The 26587-nt window shown below is 44.7% G+C and overlaps 2 protein-coding genes and 1 long non-coding RNA gene across 7 annotated transcripts in view; 1 reads left to right on the top strand and 2 right to left on the bottom strand.

The window, feature by feature from the left end:
- Positions 1-3920, bottom strand: part of CFLAR (CASP8 and FADD like apoptosis regulator) — a 39929-nt gene extending 36009 nt beyond the window's left edge. For 3 of the 5 annotated variants that reach the window (XM_081017884.1, XM_081017885.1, XM_081017886.1), the window contains exon 1: positions 3762-3915. The gene's annotated coding sequence lies outside the window, so the exon portion shown is untranslated. Of the gene's footprint in view, positions 1-3761 lie in introns of all 5 variants that reach the window. The other 2 variants (XM_081017883.1, XM_081017887.1) reach the window with 2 other exon arrangements.
- Positions 3921-3980: 60 nt separating this feature from the next.
- On the top strand, positions 3981-11035 carry LOC308484838. Its single transcript, XR_013990137.1, has 3 exons — positions 3981-4122; positions 7062-7164; positions 9195-11035. It is a non-coding gene; the product is annotated as an uncharacterized lncRNA (long non-coding RNA).
- Positions 11036-17220: 6185 nt separating this feature from the next.
- Positions 17221-26420, bottom strand: NDUFB3 (NADH:ubiquinone oxidoreductase subunit B3). The gene is made up of 3 exons (XM_081019759.1): positions 26262-26420; positions 19119-19256; positions 17221-17469 (listed from the first exon to the last, which is right to left on the bottom strand). The coding sequence occupies exons 2-3, from the start codon at positions 19250-19252 to the stop codon at positions 17313-17315; spliced, it is 291 nt and encodes a 96-aa protein (XP_080875885.1). The 5' UTR covers positions 19253-19256; positions 26262-26420; the 3' UTR covers positions 17221-17312.
- Positions 26421-26587: the final 167 nt, after the last annotated feature.

Here is a 26587-nt window from a genome sequence, read left to right as displayed (position 1 = left end):
ATTTAAAAAACAACAGTGCTTAAATTTCCAAATCCCCATTTTTAAAAAATAAAACAAAAAATGCACAAGGGCATAGCGCCCACAGATGTCAAGTTGGGGAATTCCTGTCTTATTCGGTGACAATTATAGTATTCCTGCTGCGTGACTATTTGTTTTAAGACATGCATAATTAATTCTTCCACAATTGTGTAGCTCCAGGTTCCTTGCTGAATCTAGACTTCAAAAGATAAAAGTTTAAAACATTAAACAATCACGGGACTAGTTCACCTGACAGGATAAACCAATCTATGGCATGATGAGACGGCTGTGGTGCGTGGAGCTAACACAAAGTTTGGCTTAGTGTGTTGCGTGAAGCGGGATTCATGGTTAAGCGCCTCCCTCACTAGCTACGAAATTATCTGAGGAAGGAAGTAAAAAGGACTGCGAAGGAATAAAGTCCCAGAAAGCTCCTCTCTGGGAGCCTACATGTTCATGCAGGCTTGAAAACCATAGTTTTTTGCAGTGTCGAGCATTGCAGGGTCACACACTCTCAGAATAAAAGCATAAAAAATTAACGAGTAATAATAATTCCAGATTAGTAGCCAGGATGTCCTATTGAAACTTCCTGGTTTCTCTCTCCTCTACCTCCTCCTACTTTAATTTAAAGTAATATGATCCTGCTCACTGGAAGGACAGATCGTGAAGCTGAGGCTCCAATACTTTGGCCACCTCATGAGAAGAGAAGACTCCCTGGAAAAGACCCTGATGCTGGGAAAGATGGAGGGCACAAGGAGAAGGGGACGACAGAGGAGGAGATGGTTGGACAGTGTTCTCGAAGCTATCAGCATGGGTTTGACCAAACTGCAGGAGCCAGTGGAAGACAGGAGTGCCTGGCGTGCTCTGGTCCATGGGGTCACGAAGAGTCGGACACGACTAAACAACTAAACAACAACAACAATATGATCTTGGTCATGTTGTTCAGATGTCTGATTATCGTCTTCCAAAGCAACTACTCTATTCCAAACTTTAAAATGGAAAGCAGAATGCTGGTGGTCAACAAAAGAGGTTTAAAGACTTTCTCAAGGCAAATCTTTAAAAATGTAGTATAAACACAGACAACTGGGAAACACTGGCCTGTGAGTGCTCCAACTGGAGAACTGTCTTTACCAAAGGTGTCATGGGCTTTGAAGATGCTCAAACTCTGGACGAAAGGGAGAAATGTGCTAAGAGGAAGGCACGCTTGGCAAACCCTCAACGTGATCAACTCCCGCCCGGAAACCTATGTCCCCGCTGTGGAAGGGCGTGTGGATCCAGAATTGGCCTCCACAGTCACTTACGGACTCACTGTTAAGACTGTATTCATGGAGGACAATCTTACTCAACTACGGGTGATCGCCAAAGAAGGATATGATCCTGGAAAAGGAATGGGTTGACTCTTCCATTTCCTGGATTTCGTATAGAAACAAATGGGTATGTAATTTCCAGAGATGCTCCAATCCATCTTTTGACCAGTGAGGAGGTCTGGCTACACCAAAGTTGCTTGGAAAAACAGTTCAGGGATGGGCAGATTTCAGGCTTGCGAGATGTACTTTGTGTAAAATAGTGGTTCAGTGAGTGGATGTATGTTAGGAATTCAGGAACCACATGCTCAGGCCAGAAATTGGTGGTCAATATTGGAACAAAGTCACACCCTTGACAGTTTTGTTGTTTCTAAACAACTGGGAGTCAGACATCCTTGTTGGTGATCTACTGCAAATCACCCAAGCTGCATTTTCCCCCCTCAGTCATGTACAAATAATATATTTAAAGCAGTGGTGTCCAAACTTTTTTTCAAAGAGGGCCAGTTTTGATGAAGTGAAGGGCCATGGGGGCTGACCCACCTTTTTTTTGGGTCGGAGTTGTTGAGCTTCTTTTAGGATTAAAGTTGTTACGGTTTTTTTAGGATTTTACCCCAAGAAATAGACTGCCACAGGGGCCAGATTAAACCGACCGGTGGGCCGGATTAGGTCCCTGATACGGACTTTGGACATGCCTGATTTAAAGCAAATGCACCTTAAGAACAACACTGGGAACTGTAGGTGATGTACATATAACCCCTTTGTTGCTAATTAGGAGGTGGGGCTTTCCTCTGGGAAACTCACAAGAACTCCGGGCTAAAGGGGAAATAACTAATACTTCAAAATGACGTATGTAATCACATGCCCTTTCAAGCATGTGATTGAGAATTTCTCTTGAGGGGGAAAACGCTTGCTTTTGAATATAATTATGATTCAAACAGAAAACTCCAAATAGACACCTGTCTGATAGAAAATAAACCTCCATACCTAAATCATTTAAATGTTATGCAGGTGGGGGATTTTTTGCCTACCCACTTGTTCCAATCATTCATTTCTGCAATCTAAGCTAATACAGTAAAGGATGCTATCAGAAATAGGCTTAATTGTAAATAACTGGATTTTTGTGCCTTTTTAAAAACCACTTCAAGTTAATGAATCTGGAATAAGAGTTGAAAGCTGTTATGTCTCTTTGCTATGCATTCCTGCCATTGCATCGCTATTGTTGTGTTGAAAGTGGCTCTTGGCATATTTACGTGGGGGTTTTCCGAAAACCCATTAAAGTGACCAGAACAACTGTTCACTCTGAAATCATGTGCTCGCTTACAAAAGGATCTGTTACCTTCCAACAAAACCACTGGGGTAAAGATATCGACAGGATAGGAATGTTAAGAAAAGTTAAGAAATTTGATTATAATCAGAATATTGTTTTTTGAATAATGATATTGGAAAACTGCTACATTTAGTTACAAGAGTGGCTGGGGAAACCCAGCCAGATGGGCGGGGTATAAATAATACAGTAGTAGTAGTAGTAGTAGTAGTGCAAGGAAATTCAGATGGAAGAGATTAGAGGAAGTCAAGCAATATGTTTATGAAGTTGGAAGTTTAATTAACTTTTATTGTCTATGTGTTTGTGGTTATATTTTTGGTTATTATTTGCTATATGTGTTTTCTTTTTCTTTTCTTTTTGTTTCATTGGTTTTATAGTATGTGTTGTATTTGTATGAAACTTAATAAATATTATTGTGGAGGGAAAGATATCAACAGGCTGGGGCTCTCACTGAGCTCATGTAAGAAGTTTTTAAAAAACGTCTCCTATGACTTTCTTCTCTTGGGGAAAGCAGGCTAAGATAGAAAGGTTAAGCCATTCTCGTCACAGCCTCGGATGTTCCCTTTTCATTAAAGAATAACCCTTAAAATAAGAATAATGCTGGCGGACATAGGGCAACGCGTAACGCCCTTCTAATGCGTATGTACTTTGGCCAGAAACAAAAGCGAAACGGCGTCCTTGGCGCACAAAGTGCGCTTATCTCGTTATCTCCCGATGCAGTTCTTTTTTATATAAAAAGCGGTTTATGTCGCAGCTCTGACGTTACCCCTCTAAGTAGCCTTTCCTTACAAGCCGACTTCCTTAAAATAAAAATAAAAATCTTTATTCAGAAGTATCCCCAACGTTTAATGGGGTCGAGAGCAGTCTGAGCTGGTATCTCTCCAAAGAGGAGAGACGCGCCGCGTAAACTTGCGAGCGCGCTATTCGGCGGGGCTTACTTCCGAGTAAACCTGCACGGGCTCGCGAGAAAGGGGCGCCGATCCCTCCTCCTCCTCCCCTGTTCACACGACTTGGGAGTTATTCCAAGGCGCACTTTCAGAAGCAGCCCGGTTTTAGCTTGCGGATCCTTTTCCTCACCCCCTTACGAAGCGCGCCATGCCGGCGACACCGCTCCTTACCTCTGAGCAAGCCCTACTCGCGCAACCACACCTCTCGATCCGCGCTCCCCGGTGGCTTCCCCTTCTCAAGATGGCAGTCTCCAAACTTCGGCGTCCGCCATTACCCGTTCTGACGAACAACAGCCTTGTTGGCGAGGCTCCCTTTTTGGGGAGTGGCGCTGAGCTGCTCGCAGTTCCTGAGCAAACCAGAAGAGCGAGTCAGCTTCCTTCCCACGCGCAAGGAAGCCCAGACGGTGCGCAACCGGATCGAACCAAAATGCTTAGCAAAAAAGTTTCTAAAAAAGGGAAACAAATGCTCCAGAGCTTCCTCTACAACGAAATTGGAGATTTCCCCTTTCCTGCGCCAATACTGAATGGAAGAGTCAGTCAAAAGCAGTGGTTGGGGGCGGGCAGTGGGATTCCCTAGAGGGGTGCAGAAAGTATAAATAACTGACTTTTCAAAGCTGGTATCCTTGGATCAAGTTCAGCCATTTTGTTGAATTAACGTTTTAATTGGATTTGGAACAAATGGGCAGTTCCAATTTTGCGTTTATTTATGGACTGTGTGGCAATCTTCCGTTAGTGGGTTGCGGGGAAGGTTTGTGTTATGTACTGAAGTTCTCACCCGGGGCCAGCCGGGGAAATACTGTAGATAGTTTTCACTCAGGTCCACATATGCAAATAAGGGATTGAAAGTGACGTTCAGTGATTGGATAGTTACAGAAAGTGTTACAGTTGTGCTGCAGTGGTGCTCTATATAAGCAGGCTGGCTGAACCCTTCAGTTCAGTTCTGTTCTGGCCTGTGAATAAACAAGAGCTGTTTGAAGAATCACTGTGTGGTCTGATACGTTCACCCACAACTTAACAGTTTGTAGTTACGTTTGTGGTTGGGGAAGGGTTATGCTTGGGACAGTGACGTTTATGATGCAACATTTATGTATGTGTGAGAATACCGTATTTTTCGTTCTATAGGACGCACCGGCCCATAGGACGCACCTCGTTTTTTTGGGGGGGGGAATGAATAAAAAAAATTATCCCCCCCCCTGCGGCTGCCGCCCCAAGCCTCGCATGCTTCGGGTGACAAGCTGCAGCCCCAAGCCTTGCGCGCTCGGCGGGACCTCCTGCCGGGCACGCAAGGCTTGCAGACACTCGCCCGAAGCACGGGGAGCCCTCCGGAGGGCTCCCCGTGCTTCGGGCGACAAGCTGCAGCCCCAAGCCTTGCGCGCTCGGCGGGACCTCCTGCCGGGCGCGCAAGGCTTGCAGACACTCGCCCGAAGCACGGGGAGCCCTCCGGAGGGCTCCCCGTGCTTCGGGCGACAGACTGCCGCCCCAAGCCTTGCGCGCTCGGCGGGACCTCCTGCCGGGCGCGCAAGGCTTGCAGACACTCGCCCGAAGCACGGGGAGCACTCCGGAGGGCTTCCCGTGTTTCGGGCGACAAGCTGCAGCCCCAAGCCTTGCGCGCTCGGCGGGACCTCCTGCTGGGCGCGCAAGGCTTGCAGACACTCGCCCGAAGCACGGGGAGCCCTCCGGAGGGCTCCCCGTGCTTCGGGCGACAAGCTGCAGCCCCAAGCCTTGCGCGCTCGGCGGGACCTCCTGCCGGGCGCGCAAGGCTTGCAGACACTCGCCCGAAGCACGGGGAGCCCTCCGGAGGGCTCCCCGTGCTTCGGGCGACAGGCTGCTGCCCCAAGCCTCGCGCGCTCGGCGGGACCTCCTGCCGGGCGCGCAAGGCTTGCGGACACTCGCCGGGGCTGCAGGCTGCTGCCCGCAAGCCTTGTGAGCCCGCGGGAACTCCCGCCGGGCTTGCAAGGCTTGCGGATAGCTTCCTGAAGCCTGGAGAGCGAGAGGGGTCGGTGCGCACCGATGCCTCTCGCTCTCCAGGCTTCAGCGAAAGCCTGCATTCGCTCCATAGGACGCACACACATTTCCCCTTCATTTTTGGAGGGGAAAAAGTGCGTCCTATGGAGCGAAAAATACGGTATATATGTGTGTGTGTGTGTGTGTGTGTGTGTGTATGTAAGTATGTGTATATATGTATGTGGGGTCACAAAGAGTCGGACACGACTAAATGACTAAACAACAACAATGTATATATGTATGTATGTATGTATGTATGTATATATGTATGTGTGTGTATATGTATATATATAAGTGTGTGTGTGTGTATATATATAAAACCTCCTTTGGGAGGTATTAGAATTTTATTTGCCGGTTTTAGATAGATTCCACCTCGCCACCTGAAATTCGTTACTTTGTAAGAGCTTTTTCCTCCCACAAACCACAACGGAAGTCAAATTAAAGCGAAAGAGAAGGAGGAGGAGAGGATGCAACCCAGGAATTGAAAACATCAATGGACTCGAAGCACTTTACATGGGGAAACCCAGCCAGATGGGCGGGTTATTATTAATTATTATTATTATTAGGCTGCAGTTGTAGACACACTGTTTTTATATCTATCCCTCCAAAGGAGCCCAAGGTACCAAACAATAATACTTGAGAATTGTCACTGAGCATAGAAGGGGCTGACTTCTCAATAAACAAAAGGATTGTACTGTTAGTACAGGAAACACTGATTCATAGGAAACACTGTATGTCTGCTCAGAGGTTAAGTCCTACAGAGTGCAGTGGGGCTTACTCCCATGTAAGTGGAGGTAGGATTGCAGCCTCAGGGGTGGGGGTGGGGAGACGACCCCATTAGGGAACCTTACAACAGTTTGGGGTTACTTGGCAAGCTCCCTTCCCCATTAAGGCTCCAATCATGCACAAGGCTTACTGAAGTCAACACATTTGTTTTTGATTAAATATATTATGTGGGAAGTGGGTGGCGCTGTGGGTTAAACCACAGAGCCCAGGACTTGCTGATCAGAAGGTCGGCGGTTCAAATCCCCGGGACGGGGTGAGCTCCCGTTGCTCAGTCCCTGCTCCTGCCAACCCAGCAGTTTGAAAGCACGGCAAAGTGCAAGTGGATAAATAGGTACCGCTCCGGCGTGAAGGTAAACGCCGTTTCCGTGCGCTGCTCTGGTTCGCCAGAAGCGGCTTAGTCATGCTGGCCACATGACTTGGAAGCTGTACTCCGGCTCCCTCGGCCAATAAAGTGAGATGAGTGCCGCAACCCCAGAGTCGGTCACGACTGGAACTAATGGTCAGGGGTCCCTTTACCTTTACCTTTAAATATGTTATAGGATTGGCCTCCACAGAATTGCAGGACTAATCGCCACAGGTTATTCTACCGACCTTCCCTCGTTTCTTAAACTTTAAAAATACATGTTTTGCAAAATGCAGACTATTTTACAATATTCTTTTTTTATTATTGCCATTTTACAGATAGGACACTGAGACTCAAAGAGTGACTTTGCCACTGAGACCATCCATGGCTGAGATGAGAGATGAGCCTTGTTTGAGCACAACTTTCTACCACTTTAGTAAGGTAATGTTGGTTTCCATTCCAGCTTCGTTGGTCTGTTGTAACAAAAATAACAGAGCTATGTTTTACTTTAAAGGCTGAGAAATATATTGTGGGATGACTTCTCCCATTCTAGAAAATTCATACAGCAGAATTTAAAGTTTTGCTACTCCAAGTTAATTTATTCAAGTATAAATTGAATAAATTTGGGAGACAATATTTGTCTGACAAGTGGGATAAACATCTAATAAAATAACAAGGTACATAATGGAGAGTTTAGTTTGATTCTTATTCTCCATTTTAAAATTGTTTTAAAGGAACCTCTAGACAAATCCATTTGTTAATCACTTTTCACACCCTATTAATGCAAAATAGGTTTTGGTTTCACAAAGTTTAAACAGTAATAATAGTAGTAATAATAATTCTGATTTATACCCTGCCCATCTGGCTGGGTTTCCCCAGCTACTCTGGGTGGCTCCCAACAACAGCAGCAATAATAATAATAATAATAATAATAATAATAATGTGATAAAACATCAACCATTAAAACTTCCCTAAACAGGGCTGCCTTCAGATGTCTTCTAAAAGTCAGATAGTTGTTTATTTCCTTGACATCTGATGGGACCCTCTGCCTGGCTCCCTGTAACCTCACTTCTTGCAGTGAGAAGTGAATTTGGACTTTACTCATGGATCTCAATGTGACCTTTAATTGCTACCTGTTGTTTGGTTTCCTTTGTTCCTTATTCAAACCCTACTTGCAAATATTTACACATATAAGCAATCATTAGCTATTTCAGTACTCTACAGTCTCAGTGATAAATTTACCAGTCAGTATTTAACAATGCAATCCTCTGCATATTTACTCAGAAGTAAGCACCATTGTATTTGACAGAGCTTACTCATGGGCATGCATGCATAGAACTGGTCTAATAATTTAGATATAAGGTGATTTCCTCCAACTTGACTGCAGAACAGCACTGACATAACTGACAGTGCAATGCTGTAGCAAGTCTACTCAGAAGTAAATCCCATTGAGTTCAGAGGGGCTTACTTCCACATAAGCTGCTATAAGATTGAATCTAAATTGACTTAAAGTTGATTGGTTAGGTCTTGCACTGTAAAAAAACTGCTCCTTTTCCCTTATGGGGTACCCAAGAGCCCATATAGAGTCCTTTTGTAGGTTCTCTATCGGTAGGAGAAAATAATAGAGACCAACCAGAGGATATTGAGAAGCAAAGTAGAGTGGTACGTCGCAAGATGAATGCCTCGCAAGAAGAAAAACGCGCAAGACGAAAGAGTTTTCCATTTTTTGAGTCGTTCCGCAAGACGAATTTCCCTATGGGCTTGCTTTGCAAGACGAAACGTCTTGCGAGTTCTTGCGAGTTTGTTTCCTTTTTCTTAAAGCCGCTAATAGCCGCTAAGCCGCTAATAGCCGTGCTTCGCAAGACGAAAAAACCGCAAGACAAAGAGACTCGCGGAACGGATTAATTTCGTCTTGCGAGGCACCACTGTAGCTAGTAAACCTGATCTTTATTAACTGTTGCAACAGGGGCTCCCCCACACGCAGGGGAGAGGAGGAGGACCTCGAACAATGGCGCGCAAGCCCTTATATATCCATTTTGAAATTCCCTGCCCTGGAGCTCCAAACCACCCCTCCAAACATCATACATACATCACAGAAAAGGCTGTCTACAACAGAAATTTGAGTGTTGTTGTTTTTCCTGTCTGCCAGGTTTTCTGATAATGGCTTTTCAGATTGCCTTTTCTGGTAGTCTGGCCATTCCTTTGAGATGGTAATTACTTAATTCCTGAGACAATGGGAAGGTTTTTTTTCATTTCCTCCCTCCTTGCAGAGAAACAGTTGGTCAATTTGGGAGTTAAAATGGTTTCAGGACTGTCATCCTGTGGTGCTTCAGACATGTGGTTTATATATTTATGTACATGTTTGCTTGGTACATTTATGAACATTTATTATGTATCGAAGACCTTAAAATTATGATGATACCTCTGAATATGGTGCTTCTATTTAGAAATTATGGTTTGTAGCTGTTCAGACCATCAGTGAGAGAGGAAGCAGAAGTCAGACATTATCATTCCTGGATATAGCCTCCTGCCTGCCAGCTATTGACTACCATCACAGTCTGCTGGGAGAGGAAGTACAGTGGTACCTCAGGTTAAGTACTTAATTCCTTCCGGAGGTCTGTTCTTAACCTGAAACTGTTCTTAACCTGAAGCACCACTTTAGCTAATGGAGCCTCCTGCTGCCGCCGCGCCGCCGGAGCACGATTTCTGTTCTTATCCTGAAGCAAAGTTCTTAACCTGAAGCACTATTTCTAGGTTAGCGGAGTCTGTAACCTGAAGCGTATGTAACCTGAAGCGTATGTAACCTGAGGTACCACTGTAGCAGCTTTCCCATTGTTCCTTGACCTGCTGAATTTCTTCCTGTGGAACTTTATAAATAAGAAATAATCCCTGATGGGTTTTTTCCCCCCTTCTCCTTCCCAATCCATTTTCCATTCATGCTGCCTTTTGAGACTGTAAACGTGAAGGCGGGGACTGTTTTATTTCTGATCTTTGTAAGCAGCCCAGGGAGTCTCTTGTAACTTGAAAAGTGAGGCAGAAATGCTCTTTTTTTAAAAAAAAGCAACAAGCCTAGCCCCCATTCATTTTGTGTAATGGCGATTGCCCCATCTTGCATCAGTTTATTTCATAAGAATGCGGTTTTTTGGATGAAGTACTTCTTTTTCTCAGTCCTAAACTTACTCTCTGTCTGTATTGTTGGGTGACCCTGCATTGTACAACAACAACAACAACAATTTATTACTTATACCCCACCCATCTGGCTGGGCCTCCCCAGCCACTCTGGGCGACTTCCAACAGGATATTAAAAACACAATAAAACATCAAACATTAAAAACTTCCCTAAACAGGGCTGCCTCCAGATGTTACAAGAGAGAACTGGCTCATCATGGTTATACTTCTGTATAAACACCTGTTACATCAAACACAGTCCTGCTGCACCTTAGGCATATATATCTGACAGGTATCTGGACATCCTTTGACATGTAAACTTAGGCAGTGACCATTTTAGATGCGTCAAATTGACGTGGGTCCTTTTGGACCCGGGAAAAGGCAGGATGGGGTCAGGGCAAGCTTACATGCTCTCTGCCAAGGCATGTGGGGACCATGAATGGAAACCCCACACAAAATGGCTGCCGGCGATACAGCAGAAGTGAATAAGTTCATTGATGAGCCCATGCAAGTTGTACGTGAAACAAGGGGCAGCAGGCAAGGTGTATACACGAGAAATGCGAGACCAAGAAGCAAGTCGGTGGCTGATCTCGAGGAACGACAACCTGCTGTTTATATTTCTAATTCACTGATATCATAACTTTCTAATGTTGTTTTATGTTTACAAGGTAATGTTTTATTCCCAGTAGGATAGGTTTTACGCAGAGAAACTAAAAATTTCTTATAGCATTACCAGACATTTTCAGAATGTAAAATTATAATTCGTTGGTTTTCCAGGAGCAGTGCTTTCTAATCAAATGTAGATTTACTAAGATACCGGTAAGTGTTGTCCAGTCACAAAACGAATAAGTTTGAATTCCTCACACTCAAAAACATATTTTAAAGACCCCTCAACTGACGAAATTTTCAAAAATTAAGTTTGGCCCTTTAAAATGACACACCCTAATTATTATGTTTGTACAGTGCACTTGGATCATATCTCAGGGTTTTCTTCCAGTCCTAATCTAAAGCAAATAAAATAAAAAAAATCAAAAAAATCCTTCCAGTAGCACCTTAGAGACCAACTAAGTTTGTTATTGGTATGAGCTTTCGTGTCCATGCACATGAAAGCTCATACCAATAACAAACTTAGTTGGTCTCTAAGGTGCTACTGGAAGGAATTTTTTTTAAAAAAAATTATTTTGTTTTGACTACGGCAGACCAACACGGCTACCTACCTGTGACTAGAACTAAAGCAAATAAAACAGGATCCTTGAAACAAGGTAGGAGCTACCTGATATCCTTCTCTTGTAATTCAGGGAGCAAGAAAACAGCAGTTTACAAAACATAAAAACCGTTACATTAAGTTGCCACACAGTGGCTTAAAATTGGCAAAGCAGCAGTCATGATTTACTGCCTAGTGCGTTAAAACTGCCTCCAGGGAAAGTGGTTATCGTAAAAGCTTCCTCACCAATAATGAAACTGCTGGCAAAGGAAAATATACTCCTGCAAAAAAAATCAGAACTGTGTTGCAAGCAGTCTAGCATGCAAGAGCCCCTATCTGTGGTCAAATTTAATATCTGTCCCTCCATTTGTTTCCAGTTCCCAACGTTCTTGCTGCCAGAAAACGACCAGGAAAACAGAAGCGAGCAAAAGTGGGGAGCCTCTGTTTATGGAGCCAAGGTTCTCTTTGCATGAGGACCATTGTTAGTGAGCTGGAGCAATGTCTGCAGAGAGAAGCCCACTTCATCCTGCAACTGGCTGGCCAGTGGAAGACGAGCTAGGCAGCGTGCCAAGTCCTTAAGTGCTCCATCATCTCAGTGCTCCCTGCCGTCGCTGGAAGCCGGCTTCCCTCTTTGTGAATGCAGCCAAGAAGAAATTTCCCTTGAAAAAATTAATTCTGGAAAGAGTTATATGAGAGTAGGCCCTCCATAGCAGATGTCGCCAACCTTTTTGGACATTTCAGATTTTGAGAGGGTGCTGGGGGCGCCAGTCAATAAACAGCAGCTGTTGTAAACAAAAATCTGCCCTTTTTCCCTTATGGGGTATCCAAGAGCCCATATAGAGTCCTTAGGTAGGTTCCCTATTGGTAGGAGAGAATAACAGAGGCCAATTAGAGAATATTGAGAAGCAAAGCAGCTAGTAAGCCTGATCTTTATTGATCTGTTGCAACAGGGTCCTCACTCACCACACGCAGGAGGGAGGAGGAACCCAGAACAATGGTGTGCAAGCCCTTATATAGACTTTTGAAATTGCCACCCTGTAGATCAAGACCACCCCCAGAAACATCATACATACATCACAGAAAAGGCGGTCTACAACAGAAATCTGAGTGCCTTGTTTTTACCCTGTCTGCCAGGTTACCTGTTAATGATCACTTGACTGGATTACCTGGGGAACCTGGCCATTCTTTTGTAATGATAATACTTAATTCCTGAGCCAGGTCACAGGCTCACCCTATTCACTCCTTAAATGTGCCCTTAAGGCAGGATTTGTGAGGACAGAGAGAATTGGGAGGTTTCTGCATTTCCTTCAACTTTGTAGAGAAAGATTTGAGGTGACTGAAAGAGTCAAAATGGCTTTAGGACTTTTCCTGTGGGTTTTGGACATGTGGTTTATATATTTATATATGTGTTTGCTTGGTACATTTATGAACATTTATTATATATATGACCTAAAAATTCTTATAACACAGCATTACCGGCAACCTAGATTGGCACTTCAAATCACTAGGTATAATTCCCTGTTCCACTAGCAGAAATGCTCAAAGAAGTGCCTTTAACGTGCCACAGGGGTTGCAATTTCAGCCACCACCACCTGTCCAAACTGCATTTTCCAGGCTCTCCATCTTCAGGCTGAGAGTGATCGGGGTTTATAAATATTGCATTGCTCATAATCTTAATGCCAACTATTTTGTTGAAAACAACCGTCTGCTGAAGGACAGTCGCGAGAAGGATCAAACGGGGCAGCCTTTGAGATAGGGGTCTAAGTGGTCTAATGAAAACCACGAATGACGTTTCACAGAAGATCCACGCTCAGTCGTTAATGTCTCCTTTGCAAGCGTACAAATAATGCACCACATTGTTCAAACGCAGCTGTCTCAGCCCACAGTATATTTACTGAGGAATAAGCCTCATTGAACCAAATAGGGTATATTTCCAGGGCATATACTCAGTTTGGGATTGTGCTATTGAACAAATGCATAATAGAGAAACACTATTGGTTCATTTCAGAAACTTAAGTCGCCATCTGCTGGCTTCACTATGTCAGGTGCTCCAGGGCATTGTGGGAAATATAATATGGTGGTGGTGGGGTGTTACCTGTGGGGTAGCTGGGTTGTTGGGGGTTGCCTTACTAAGCCCCCCTCCCAACCCTGTCCAGCTGTACTGACTGATTGTCTGCTTCTGGGTACAGTTCTAAATGCTGGCCTTAATCTTTAAGGCTACTCTGAAAACGATTGAAAAGGTACAAATAAAACGAAATGGTCTGGGACCAGGATATCTTAAGAATATTTCAAAATATATATAAAAAAACACCATTGTCCTGAGTTGGATACATCACTAGCCAGAGATAAGATTAAAATAACCTATGTAATGTAAGCAGTGTGTGTATCTTCCCAGCCTTCTGCTTAGATCAGCCAGCCAGTTCTGACTGACGTCCACTCTATTTTTAGACCCTTGTGTCTGGCACAAGCTCTCGTGTTGTTGTGCTCCGCTGCCAACATGTGAGATCTCTAGATCCCTGTAGCTATCGGTGTTTGTGAACCCTGATCTGTACAGTGATCACGTTCCTGCTTGTGTGACAGCTGTTTTCATTTGCAGGGCAGTCACCGCTGCTTATAGGCTGCATACAGGCAGCTAAATTTCTTCAATGATCAAAAATTCTTCAAATTAAAGCAACATTAAAAAAAACCAGCCTTAAACTTAAAATCTGTAATAGAGCATTGTATGTATGCTGGGAGGGACGCTAGCATTTTTGTAATGTTGTGAGCGGTTTGGTATGCCTTGTTTCATATGCTTTTCAAAAGCCTTTGCTTAACTATGCGTTCTTCTTAAAGGAAGTGCTCTGAATATGAATTGCATTAACGCAGTATATTGCAAGTAATGGAAGTATTTAAATGTACGCTATCTCAGAATCCTTCTCCAAACAGCAGATCCCGGAACTGAGGATGCATTAATACAGGAGAGGGCCTGTTATAAGAAAGTAGCAGCTGATGGGAATGGGGTTGTAAGGCAAGCTAAAGTTTCACAACAAAAGTACAGCTGAAAGTATGGCGCAGTGGTTACAAAGTTGGACTAGGACTTGAAAGACCGGGATTCAAATATTCAGTCAATCATGAAGCCTATTGTGTGTTACTGGGCCAGATACATTCCATCAGCCCAAGCAACTTCACAGGGTGGTTGTGATGATAAAAGAAAGGGAGGAGGAAAGAACATTTTGTACGCCACCTTGGAGGCAATGTATAAAGGTAATAATAAAATAAAATGACAAGTCATCTTTCCTGGTTTTGATACTAGAGAAACTCACATTCAAATCCCAGGGTGGCTTTGAAGGTTACTTGTGTTGCCTTGGGTATGTCTGCACATGAGAGCCAGTGTGATGTAGTTGTTAAGAGCGATAAGACTCGTAATCTGGGGAACCGGGATCGTGTCTCCGCTCCTCCACATGCAGCTGCTGGGTGACCTTGGGCCAGTCACACTTCTCTGAAGTCTCTCAGCCCCACTCACCTCACAGAGTGTTTGTTGTGGGGGAGGAAGGGAAAGGAGATTGTTAGCCGCTTTCAGACTCCTTTGGGTAGTGATAAAGCGGGATATCAAATCCAAACTCCTCTTCTCTGCTGGATCTCAAAAGGGCTGTTATGAATTGATGGTAAAGATGAGGCATTATTGTCCTTACCCATCCTTAGCAAGTTGGATGGAAGCACAGAGTATTAGCTGTTACCCGAGTGGAACAGTGCTCTCCCCACCTGTAACTTCCACCAACTGGTATTCAGAGACATGCTGCCTCAAGATAGTAAAGGCAAAGGTTGTCATCATGGTTAGTAGCTACTGATCATCAATTCATCTGTCCAGTCCTCTTTTAGAGGCATCCCAACCTGGTGCCCATCACTGCCTCCTTTTTATAGCAAATTTCAACTTGACAACTTGCTGTGTGACTAAGTACTTTCTGTTGCCTCCTGAATCTTCCAGCATTCAACTTCACTGTACGTCTCCTGAGTCGTCTGACTCAAGACACCTTTGGAGTGTTGGTTCAGATGCTCACACACTCCCAAGCCTTTGGAGTCCCAATCAAAATATGCATATACAGTGGTACCTCGGGTTACAGATGCTTCAGGTTACAGACTCCCCTAACCCAGAAATAGTACCTCGGGTTAAGAACTTTGCTTCAGGATGAGAACAGAAATTGTGCTCCGGCAGCGCGGCGGCAGCGGAAGGCCCCATTATCTAAAGTGGTACCTCAGGTTAAGAACAGTTTCAGGTTAAGAACGGACCTCCAGAACAAATTAAGTTCTTAACCTGAGGTACCACTGTAGATGCCAATGTAATTATGTGCATTTTGGCACAGAAATCATTTTTAAGCTAACTGCGCAGGAGTGGCTATTATTCGGATCTAAATTTTTCTCCCAACGTTGACTAAGAAAAGGAGGTGTACTTTATGTCACTTACATTTTCTCTCTCTACAAAGCTAAATTTATAATTCTGCCTCTAAAGAATTTGACATCTTGGATTATAGGCCTGCTGTGACAGTTTAGTATAGGAAATTGTTGCCATGGTTAACACTACAAAATGAGAAAGATAACCTTTAATTGAAACAGCTGCAGGTAGGCTGCCCTGTGCACCTGTAAGCTACTTCTACCGTATTTTTCGCTCTATAGGACGCACTTTTTCCCCTCTAAAAATGAAGGGGAAATGTGTGTGCGTCCTATGGAGCGAATGCAGGCTTTCACTGAAGCCTGGAGAGCAAGAAGGGTCGGTGCGCGCCGACCCCTCTCGCTCTCCAGGCTTCAGGCAGCTATCCGCAAGCCTTTGGAGCGCTCCAAAGGCTTGCGGATAGCAGCCTGTTCTGGGGGCTGAGGAAGCTCGGGCTTCCCCCATCCCCAGCCCTGCAAGCTCTGGGAGCGGCGGCGAGGTTGCGCACAATCTTGCCGCCACTCCTGGACCTGTTTTGGGAGCTGGGGTTGGGGGAAGCTTGGGCTTCCCTCGCCCCAGCCCCATGGCTAAAAACGAAGCCAAGACAGCGAGCGGGATCCATCCCGCTTGCTCTCTTGGGTTCTGCCAAATCCGCGCGCAGCCTCTCCCGGCTGGAGAGGTTGCACGTGGCTAAAGAGGAAGCCAAGACAGCCAGCGGGATGAATCCTGCTAGCTGTCTTGGCTTCTTTGCTCTTTGGGGCTGGGGGGGGGAAAATAATCCCCCCCCTTTATTTCCCCCCCTAAAAACTAGGTCCGCCCTATGGTCCGGTGCGCCCTATGGAGCGAAAAATACGGTACTTCCCAAGTGAATGTTCCACATATTTCAGATTTTGCAATATATGTTCACAAGAAAGGCAAGGCATTATAAGCCGACTATATCCAGGTTTACAAAAAAATTTAACTGCCTCATGCTTTTGAAAATTTGGGGACAAGATGGCTAGTGAGGAACAGTAGACAAGTTCTGGAGCTTAAAAGCAAAGAAACCCTGGAAATGGAAAAGTGAAAAATGGAAACTTGCACTCTACAACAAAGAGAAAACAGTTTGATGAGATTCAGGGTTGATTTAGGCTTGTATAAAAGTCCTAACTTAGGACAGCATTCCGTTCAGCTGTTGTAGTGTAAGGAGATCTTTGGCCATACAGCAATAGCCAAAAACAAGCCCAGATGCTGCCTGGAACATACATCCATGTGTTGTTGTTTTTGAAGAAAGCCAGGGTAGAGTAGTGGTTAATGGTGGGAGATCTGGTTTCAAACCTCTGCTCAGGCTCCAAAGCTCCCTGGGTTCTCTTGAGCTAGTCACCTTCCCTCAACGCAATCCACTTCACAGGGCGGTTGTAAAGATAAAGGAGGAGGGTGGATCGCGTGGGATATAAATGCAAATAATAGTAGCTACGGCAGCCATCTGGAGTATGCTCATAGGCAAAGACTTCCTGGTGGCAGAACACAAAGGAGTCCTCACGTCTAAAAGTTGGCCTTTTAGTTCCTTCTCCTGGCCTCTAGGCCAGTCAAATGGAAAAGAAAGCTATTAGGACAAAAATAAACCAATGGCAGACATATCTTGCTTTGCTATGGCAATCCAATACGGCATAGTAATCAGTGTGTGATGTGTTTTAACCCCTTCATTCCCCATGGGAGGGGAGAAAAAGACAGCACACTGCCCTTCTTTTTGAAGAACTTTAATATGCATCTTTTCATGCAAAGTCAGAACACAGCAATCGATTCGTAGCTTGGAAGAGAGAAAACAAATGATCCTCAGTGCTGGCCCTTATCCTTCTTTGGAGGGAACAACGTATACTCAACCGCAAGAGCTACCACAAAGGCTGTAAATCCCCATTTGAATCCTTTGCGGAGAACATCCATGATAGTGACAGGTTTTGCAAAGGTGCCCATATACCGCCAGGCTTCGTTGCTAGAGGGCAAAGCAGAAACAACAAAGAGGAACGAAAAGTCAAGTTGTACAACTGCCTATGTTGGTCTACAAATTTAATGACGTATCCTGAAGCAATATTACAGTGAAAAGTGTTGTGGTTTTTCAGGCTTGTATCCTTACAGAAGTTAACCTAAGGAAATTCATAGAAGGAAAGCTTCTTGTCTTCTCCCCTCTGCAACCCCCACAAAGTATCTCTGAATGGTCCCACCCCGCCTCAAATAATGTGGGATGGAGTGTGGGGTGGGGGATGCTCAAAACGGCTTGGATCTTAAGATAGCAAAGAGAGTCCACAGAAGCAAACTTTCCCATCTCTCCTTCCCATTCTTAAGTTAGACTTTTCTGTGAGCTCTGTGGCTTTTAGTTATCGATTTTGCTTACAGGTTGTGTTTATTGCTTGTGGTCTCTAATAAGAATCCATTCAGCTATAATTCACAAGCAACCATATAATTTTCCTTGCCGGTCTACTGCAATCATTGAGCTTCTGATGCCACTTTAGAATGATGCATTCTTTGAAAGAACAGCTCTTTAACATGCTTGAATGCTATCCTGGGAACACTTGCTAGGCTAGTGTTTCTCAAACTTGGGTCTCCAGCTATTATTGGACTACAACTCCCATCATCCCTGACCACTGCTAGCTAGGGGTGATGAGAACTGTAGTCCAACATCAGCTGGGCGCCCACGTTTGAGAAACACTGCCAAGAATATCTACTGCATTTTTCACTCCATAGGACGCACTTTTTCCCTCTTAAAAACTAAGGGGAAAAGTCTGTGCGTCCTGTGGAGCGAATGCAGGGGGGAGGCAGGCAGGAAAAAACCCCAAGAGCTGCACACAAGCTTCGCATGGCTCTTGCGGGCTTTTCCTAGAAAAGCCCGCAGGAGCAGCACGCTCCTTAAAGGGTGCATGGCTCCTGTGGGCTTTTGCGGGAGGTGAGGCTGGAGATGCTGCGCAAGGCTAAAGAGGAAGCCAAGGCAGCGAGCGGGATGGATCGCGCTCGCTGCCTTGACTTCTTTAGCCACGCTTCTTTAGCCGCACTGGAGAGGTTTAGCTCCCAGCTGGAGAGGTTGCGCAGCTATGGCAGAAGCCAAGATAGCCAGCGGGATGGATCCTGCCTTCTTGCCTTCTTTGCTCTTTGGGGCTGGGGGGGAAACCCGGGCTTCCCCCGCAGCCCCGAGAAGCTCTGGGAGAAGCGGACAGGTTTTCCCCCCTTGATTTCCCCCTCTAAAAACTAGGTGCGTCTTGTGGTCCAGTGCGTCCTATAGAGCGAAAAATATGGTAATCTCTTCCCTAGATATTACAGCACTCTGCCTTGCAAAACTCCTATGTGGCTCACTTCCTTACTGTATAAACTTCCTTACTGTACAAACGGAAAAATTACATTCTTTCCTCTGCACTCTTTTGCCTCTGATCTCCCTCATCATTAACATGTGGCCCCTGGGCTGAAGACAGTTCTCCACACCAATCCTAAGTATTTCAGAGGATTGTGTTCCTGAACGGACATTAAAAAAACAACCTGAACCTATTTAGAGGGTTTTGGATCTTTTCTTGTAAAAAGAGGATATTGTCTGCTATACAATAAGTCTGTGGCTGACGAAAGCAAGTGAAAGGCCGTATTTTTGCTAGCTCTTACCGAAGCCATGGATCCTTCAGACCACGCCGAGCCAACCTTTCTTGGATATCTTGTAAGGGAGTCCCCTCTACTTTCCATACTTTTGGATCAGGATATTCCACTTTGACCGGACCATGTTCATGACCATGCCCCATGTTTCTGGAGAAAGATTTAAAGGAAAAGAAAAGCAGCTCTTACAAGATTATTTATAAAACTGCATTCAGAACTACTCTTTATAAAATAATAGGAAATTGACCACCCACTGCACAATGGCAACATAAGAAATGTGTCAAGTATTCCTTAGCAAATTGCAGTTATTCATAATAGCAGTTCATAATACTCTAATTGGCTAAGGCCCTTTAAGAACTAGGTGGAACACCCCCACCCAACACTTGAGTAGAACATTTAAGTAGTGCTCTATTTGCACAAGCACGACTTAGCATCTGACACCCTCTAGCATTTGCTGCAAAATGGATGGGAGGAACGGTTTTGCTCCCCCATTGTTCTGTTTTGCAAACCAAGTTGGAAAAACTGTCTCCTGAATTCACATATAAATAGGGGTGGGTGGGTGTGTCTACCCTGAAAGCCTTCCTTGTGACAATTTCACTTAGGACAATTAAATGACAAGCTACGGCTAAGGGAGGAGAAAGACAGACGGACAGACACACACACACACACACACACACACACACAATGTGTGCAGAGTCAAAACTCTAGTTATTTGAATGCTCCAGCAGTACAGTATTGCCAAGGTTATACAGGAGTACTATTAAAAAAACTGCATGGAAGTGGGAGTAGAGGGATTGGTCATGCTCATGAGGTTATGTCAAAGGTACAATTCAGTATTTACATGACACTCAATACAACTATATTTCGCACACTTCACATAGCAAGCACTTAATTCACAAAAGGCTCATTGACTGTTATGGAAATGAGTCCCCTGCAATGGAAGTGCTTCTCTGAGGCAAGACATCTGGATTAAATGCAACTTTTAAAAACGGCACCCACTTTTAAGTGACAGTAAGGTCACGGGTGGCGCTGTGCGTTAAACCACAGAGCCTAGGGCTTGCCAATCAGAAGGTAGGTGGTTCGATTCCCCGCGACGGGATGAGCTCCCATTGCTCGGTCCCTGCTCCTGCCAACCTAGAAGTTTGAAAGCACGCAGTGCAAGTAGATAAATAGGGACCGCTTCGGCGGGAAGGTAAACGGCGTTTCCGTGCGCTATTATGGTTCACCAGAAGTGGCTTAGCCATGCTGGCCACATCACCCGGAAGCTGTACGCCGGCTCCCTCGGCCAGTAAAGCGAGATGAGCACTGCAACCCCAGAGTCGTCTGCGACTGGACCTAATGGTCAGGGGTCCTTTAACTTTTTAAAGTTGGAAAGGCCCTAGACCAGTGGTTCCCAATTAGCTAATTACTGACAACCCCCTATTTTTCAAAAACTTTTGAAATTTTTTGATAACTCTATGGCACGGGTGTAGCCAAGGGGGGAGGGGGGCAGCTGTCCCCCAAATCAATACAAAACCGAGATTCTGCTCCCCCAAAAAGCCTGCCCCCCCAACAAAAACCCATGTTCTATGGTAGTCACCACTGCAAAGCAATTTTTTTTGAACAAAATGTGCTGTAGCCCCTAATAAGCAATTGATTTTGGGTATACTGTACTAAAAAACAGACCATAAAATTTGTGATATTCCCATGCAAAAATGACAAAAGAATAGTTGGGGCGGGGAGGTAAGGGATTGAGCCACAGACCCCCGGAGTGCGTTCTGGGAACCCCCAGGGATCCCTAGACCCTTAATCGGGAACCACTGCCCTAAACTGTTTCTATACAACAACATCTGAGCCAACTGCCTCCTTTGCTGAAAATCATCGCATGAATTCCATTAATACTAGCCTTAACTTGTTTATAGGACAGTACTAACTTTATCTCTGTGATTAGGAAGGGGTGGTTGCAGGCAGCAGGATCATATATATCATCCATCCCACATTTTAAGAGAGACTGGGCCACCCAGGGCTGGGGGCAAGTAATAATTCATATACTATTCCAAGATGCAGAGGTTTACTTTTCCTACCATGGGAGCAAATGTCAACCACCATTTTTTTGGAAAGAAAGAAGTGTGATATATTCATGATCCCGGTTTACTGAGCAAGGGGTTTGTCCATCCACTTGTTGTCCTGGTACCAGCATCAGTTTTCTTTCATAAAACTAAATGGAAGCCACCTGAGCTCATTGCTATCTGGTAATGCTTTGAATTCAATTTCTTGTTCATACTACGTACTAGAATGTGACAAAGAGATGGATCACCGGGAACTCACTTTTCCATGCAAATAAAACTTTCTTCTTTTTAAAATAACCCAGTAAGAAATATGAAAGAAAATAAAGAAAGAAACTGTACAAAAATGCAACTTTTAAAATTATCTCCAGTCAAATGAGGAAACTCCCCATTTTTAAGAGACCAATTGTGTTTAGCAGTTCAAAGCTGCAATAAACTGCATTTTAATAAGCTTTATTAATTACAATTCCTTCTAAAATTAGTTTTTAAACGGCTTGCATTCCAAGAACGGCTGTACAAGATCATGGAGCTTCTATTGCTTGCGAACAAGATGTACTGACTTGCATTAGTCATCCTCCAGATCTGTACATAAGACATAATCATCATTCTGCTCTTGAAAGTACTCATTTGACTCAGCAGTTAGATAAGCACATAGAAAAGACTTTGCAAGAGTGAGACCCAGAACAATGAAACTAAAAGGGAATGAATGAATTGGCGTCTTCCCATTCTTTTGACAGATCAGAAAAAAATACTTTAATGGGTACTTCAATAAATTTTAGATGACCATTTATATTCTCAAGACATGATGTGCCCTGACGAGGCTTTTAGTCCTTGAATAAATTATTTAAGACAACAACCAAGGGTGACATTTTAGCTTTTGGCATATGAGTAGCAACTAATATTCCCTGTTGTCGTTTTCAAGTCTGCTGCCCCTCCACCTGCCTAATGCTAATAATGCACTTGCATCTGACTAGTCAAATAGTGTCAGCGTACTGGAAGAAGCAAAGATCACCAGTGTCGAAGCAATGATTCTTCAACATCAACTTCGTTGGACTGGTCATGTTGTGCGGAAGCCTGACTATCGTCTTCCATAGCAACTACTCTATTCCGAACTTAAAAATGGAAAGCGTAATGCTGGTGGTCAACAAAAGAGGTTTAAAGACTGTCTCAAGGCTAATCTAAAAAAAGTAGTGTAAACACCAACAACTGGGAAACACTGGCCTGTGAGTGCTCCAGTTGGAGAACATCCTTTACCAAAGGTGTCATGGGGTTTGAAGATGCTCAAATTCAGGACGCAAGGGAGAAACGTGCTAAGAGGAAGGCATGCTTGGCAAATCCACACTGTGATCAACTCCCACCCGGGAACCAATGTCCCCACTGTGGAAGGACGTGTGGGTCCAGAATTGGCCTCCACGGTCACTTACGGACTCATTGTTAAAACCGTGTTTATGGAAGACAATCTTACTCGGCTACGAGAGATCGCCAAAGAGGAAGTAATAGTTTTGAAAGCCTTATAATAGGCTTGCAATCCTATAATACTTACTTGGAAGTAAGCACCACTGAAAACACCAAGATTTACTTCTGAGTAGATACATATAGGATCACACAGCTGAACAGCAAGAGGTGTTTTCATTATCAGCAAGTGTGATACTTATGCCAATTACAAAGAGCAGGTGAGTTAATGTGATATCTCATCAACTGACAAGTTTTTTTTTAAAAAATGTAATGAATTATTATAAAATGTCAAAATAATATAAAATGATTAATATAGCAGTTCTTTTCTTTGGCTTTTATCCCCATACACTAGGTGCAGTAACATTTAAAAAAAGGACGAAAAGAAAACTGGAAGGAAGCAAACAGCAACCATTTCTTTTTTTAAATTCAGTTTTTAAATGCAGTTGTACTACGTGGGCAGTAGCCAGTACATGAGGGACACATCCCCCCCTCCCAGTGCTTTACTTTTCCATGGAAAACTTTGTTTCATAAGTTAATTAGGAACAATGAGTGCATGCCAAGTGCAAATAGCATTTTAGGCAAGGGTGATGATTTCGAAGCTGTAAGCTTTGTTTACTAAACGCAAGCAAAACAAACATGCAAAATTTGATCACTCAGCATCAGGAAGTTTTTCAAAGGAAGCTTAATGATTTATGATGCAAATTCCCAGAATTTGCATAGCAAATTTTCCGGTTTAAGGTTTTCCAGATAACCAGCATTGCTGGAAGCAGTCAAGCATCAGCAGGCTGTTCTAGGCAGCAACCTTTGCCACTAATGACTGCTCTTATTCCTCTTTAGAGATGCTTTCATTTATAGCAGGGCAGCAGCAGGAGCAACTCAGATATGCTCCTTTGTTTGTCCAGATTGCTGCAGAGCCAAGCAGCATCCAGTCTTTCCCTTGCTACCAAACGACACCATAATGATATTTAAGAAGTTACCCACCTATACTGCAGCAATCTTGGAATATTTTACAACCCTTGACTGCACTCAGCATAGGTGGTCAGCCGACTAAACTAACGAGCACGGCAACCCTAATTTCAACATCCTTTACCTGTAAATAAAACTAAAGTCTGGTATACAGCAGCCACAAATATAGCTACTTGTCTGGTGGCTGGAGGAGAATCTGGCTTGTCACAGGAAACCAAACATAAGTAACATGCAAGCAGATGGGCTAAGAACTTTTGTGAACTTAATTGCCAGGCTGGCATACTGGTAGACTTTCTGATCAGTAGAGACTATGATGTAAATAAGGATTGAAGGACTCAGAACATCACAGAATATACATTTTTCAAAGCCTTTCTAGATAGATACCGTATTTTTTGCACCATAACACTCACTGTTATCCTCCTAGAAAGTAAGGGGAAATGTCTGTGCGTGTTATGGAGCAAATGCCTGCGGGTGGCAGGGGGGATCTGCTGCAGTCGTGAGCAGAGGATCCATGGTTCCCCTTCCTTCCCTCCTCCGTGGTTACAAAGCATGGATCCACATGGATCCTCAGGATTTTTGCATTGGGCTACTCCAAACTCACTGTCAGATCACATGTCTGTGGCCACAGCATGAACCACAAAAATCATATATCCACTATTTCGTTTAGAATATTTTTTTTCTTGTTTTCCTCCTCTAAAAACTACTTGCGTGTTATGGTCTGTTGCGTGTTATAGAGCGAAAAATACGGTATATCAGCTACACAGTTATGCCTTTTTGTTGCAAGGGATCCAGACTTGCTTAACCGAGCTGGTACTTCTGAGGTTTGTATAATACAGTTTCAAAACAATACATTTCAATTCAATTCAAACCAATATGTGTCTGCCCCCCCCCCCAAAAAAACCCAGCAGCGAAAAAGCTAATTTTATACAATATAATAACTGCATCAGTAGCGGTACCAATATGTACAAAACAGTTGAGCTACTGATATGAGTATTTGTGATATGATGAGCAATGCAATTTCCCATCTCCACAATTTTGTGATTCAGAAACGTCCAACTGCAGGACTGTCCACTGTCGGTGAACTGCACATTTTTACTTTGCTTCCCACTGACAGCTCTACCTTGTATGTCTGTGTATACATTAGCTTCAGCTGAGCAGCCACTGTGGTGATTCTCCCTGACAACACCACCAGGAACTCTCTTTTGTTCTCCTGCACAGGTGCATATAACTCGACAGGTGTAGGGTTTTCTTTCTCTCTGCTTTCTCTCTCCCAACACCACATTGTTCTGTATCCTAAGAATGCCATGTCCTTCCACTAAGGAAACATACACCGGGTTACCCCACAGCTAAACCACTGAGCCTCTTGGGCTTGCTGATCAGAAGGCTGGCGGTTCGAATCCCCGCGACAGGGTGAGCTCCCGTTGCTCTGTCCCAGCTCCTGCCAACCTAGCAGTTCGAAAGCACCCCAGTGCAAGTAGATAAATAGCTACCGCTGCAGTGGGAAGGTAAATGGTGTTTCCGTGCGCTCTTATTTCCATCATGGTGTCCCACTGTGCCATAAGCAGTTTAGCCACATGACCTGGAAAGCTGTCTGTGGACAAACACCGGCTCCCTCAGCCTGAAAAGCGAGATGAGCGCCTCAACCCCAGAGTCGCCTTTGACTGGACTTAGCCATCCAGGGGTACTTTGATGTATAGTCGTTTAGTCGTGTCCGACTCTTCGTGACCCCATGGACCAGAGCACGCCAGACACTCCTGTCTTCCACTGCCTCCCGCGATTTGGTCATACATGCTGGTAGCTTTGAGAACACTGTCCAACCATCTCATCCTCTGTCGTCCCCTTCTCCTTGTGCCCTCAATCTTTCCCAACATCAGGGTCTTTCCAGGGAGTCTTCTCTTCTCATGAGGTGGCCAAAGTATTGGAGCCTCAGCTTCAGGATCTGTCCTTCCAGTGAGCATTCAGGGCTGATTTCCTTCAGAATGGAGAGGTTTGATCTTCTTGCAGTCCATGGGACTCTCAAGAGTCTCCTCCAGCACCATAATTCAAAAGCATCAATTCTTCGACGATCAACCTTCTTTATGGTCCAGCTCTCACTTCCATACATCACTACTGGGAAAACCCCTTCATGGATCACTGCCTTGCTGTGGCGAAGGGGCTCGAATAACTCAGAGAAGCTATGAGCTATGCCGTGCAAGGCCACCCAAGATGGACAGGTCATAGTGGAGAGTTTTGACCAAACGTGATCCACCTGGAGCAGGAACCGGCAAGCCACTCCAATATCCCTGCCAAGAAAACTCCATGGACAAAGACAATAGAGTTCTTTTACCTTATCCTAATAATAATAATAATTTATTTATACCCCGCCCGTCTGGCTGGGTTTCCCCAACAACCCTGCAAGGCAGATCTGCTTAATCGATCGACCGTTACTAAAGGTATTCCACGGACTACCAAGATGCCTTTGATTTCAAGATGCATCAACTACCGTGATGTATTGAGTAGCCCCGTTCAGAACAGGTCGAACTGCAGCCAGCCACCGCCTCGAAAGCCTTGCGTCTTTTATCGGTGACCCTGATAATTAGGGCAAGGAACAAGGCTTCCCAGTCTCGGAAGGGAACATAAAAGGGGAGCCGCGGAGGGGGGCGGAGAAACAAACGTTAAAAGCAGGAGGAACCTGTAAACCATCCCATACCTGGAGGCTCGGTGACCCCTTTCAGCAGGACTTCAGGGGGCCTAACCGGAAGCGGAAGCCAGTCCTCTCTTGCCAAGCTCGTCAGGGAAACCTAACCCAGCTCAAGAGGTTCCGCCTAAGGAAAGAAGGCGAGGCGGCCTTTTCCGGGTTCGGAAGCTCCGCCCCTTTTCCTTCAGGCTGTAAGCGGCGCCGCGCTTCTCCATTGGCTGTAAGGTCTTCCCCGCGCGCCCCTCGGAGGGAAGCCAATGAATGCCGCGCTTGCTGGGGGCGGGCCAATGGGCGGGCGCCTTGTTACGTTGCCGGAGACGCTGACAGGGACTGGAGGA

This window comes from Podarcis pityusensis, assembly GCF_964106645.2.
Source record: "Podarcis pityusensis genome assembly, chromosome: 1".
In the NCBI taxonomy this organism is placed as follows: Eukaryota; Metazoa; Chordata; class Lepidosauria; order Squamata; family Lacertidae; genus Podarcis; species Podarcis pityusensis.
This window is presented reverse-complemented; position numbering and strand designations above follow the sequence as displayed.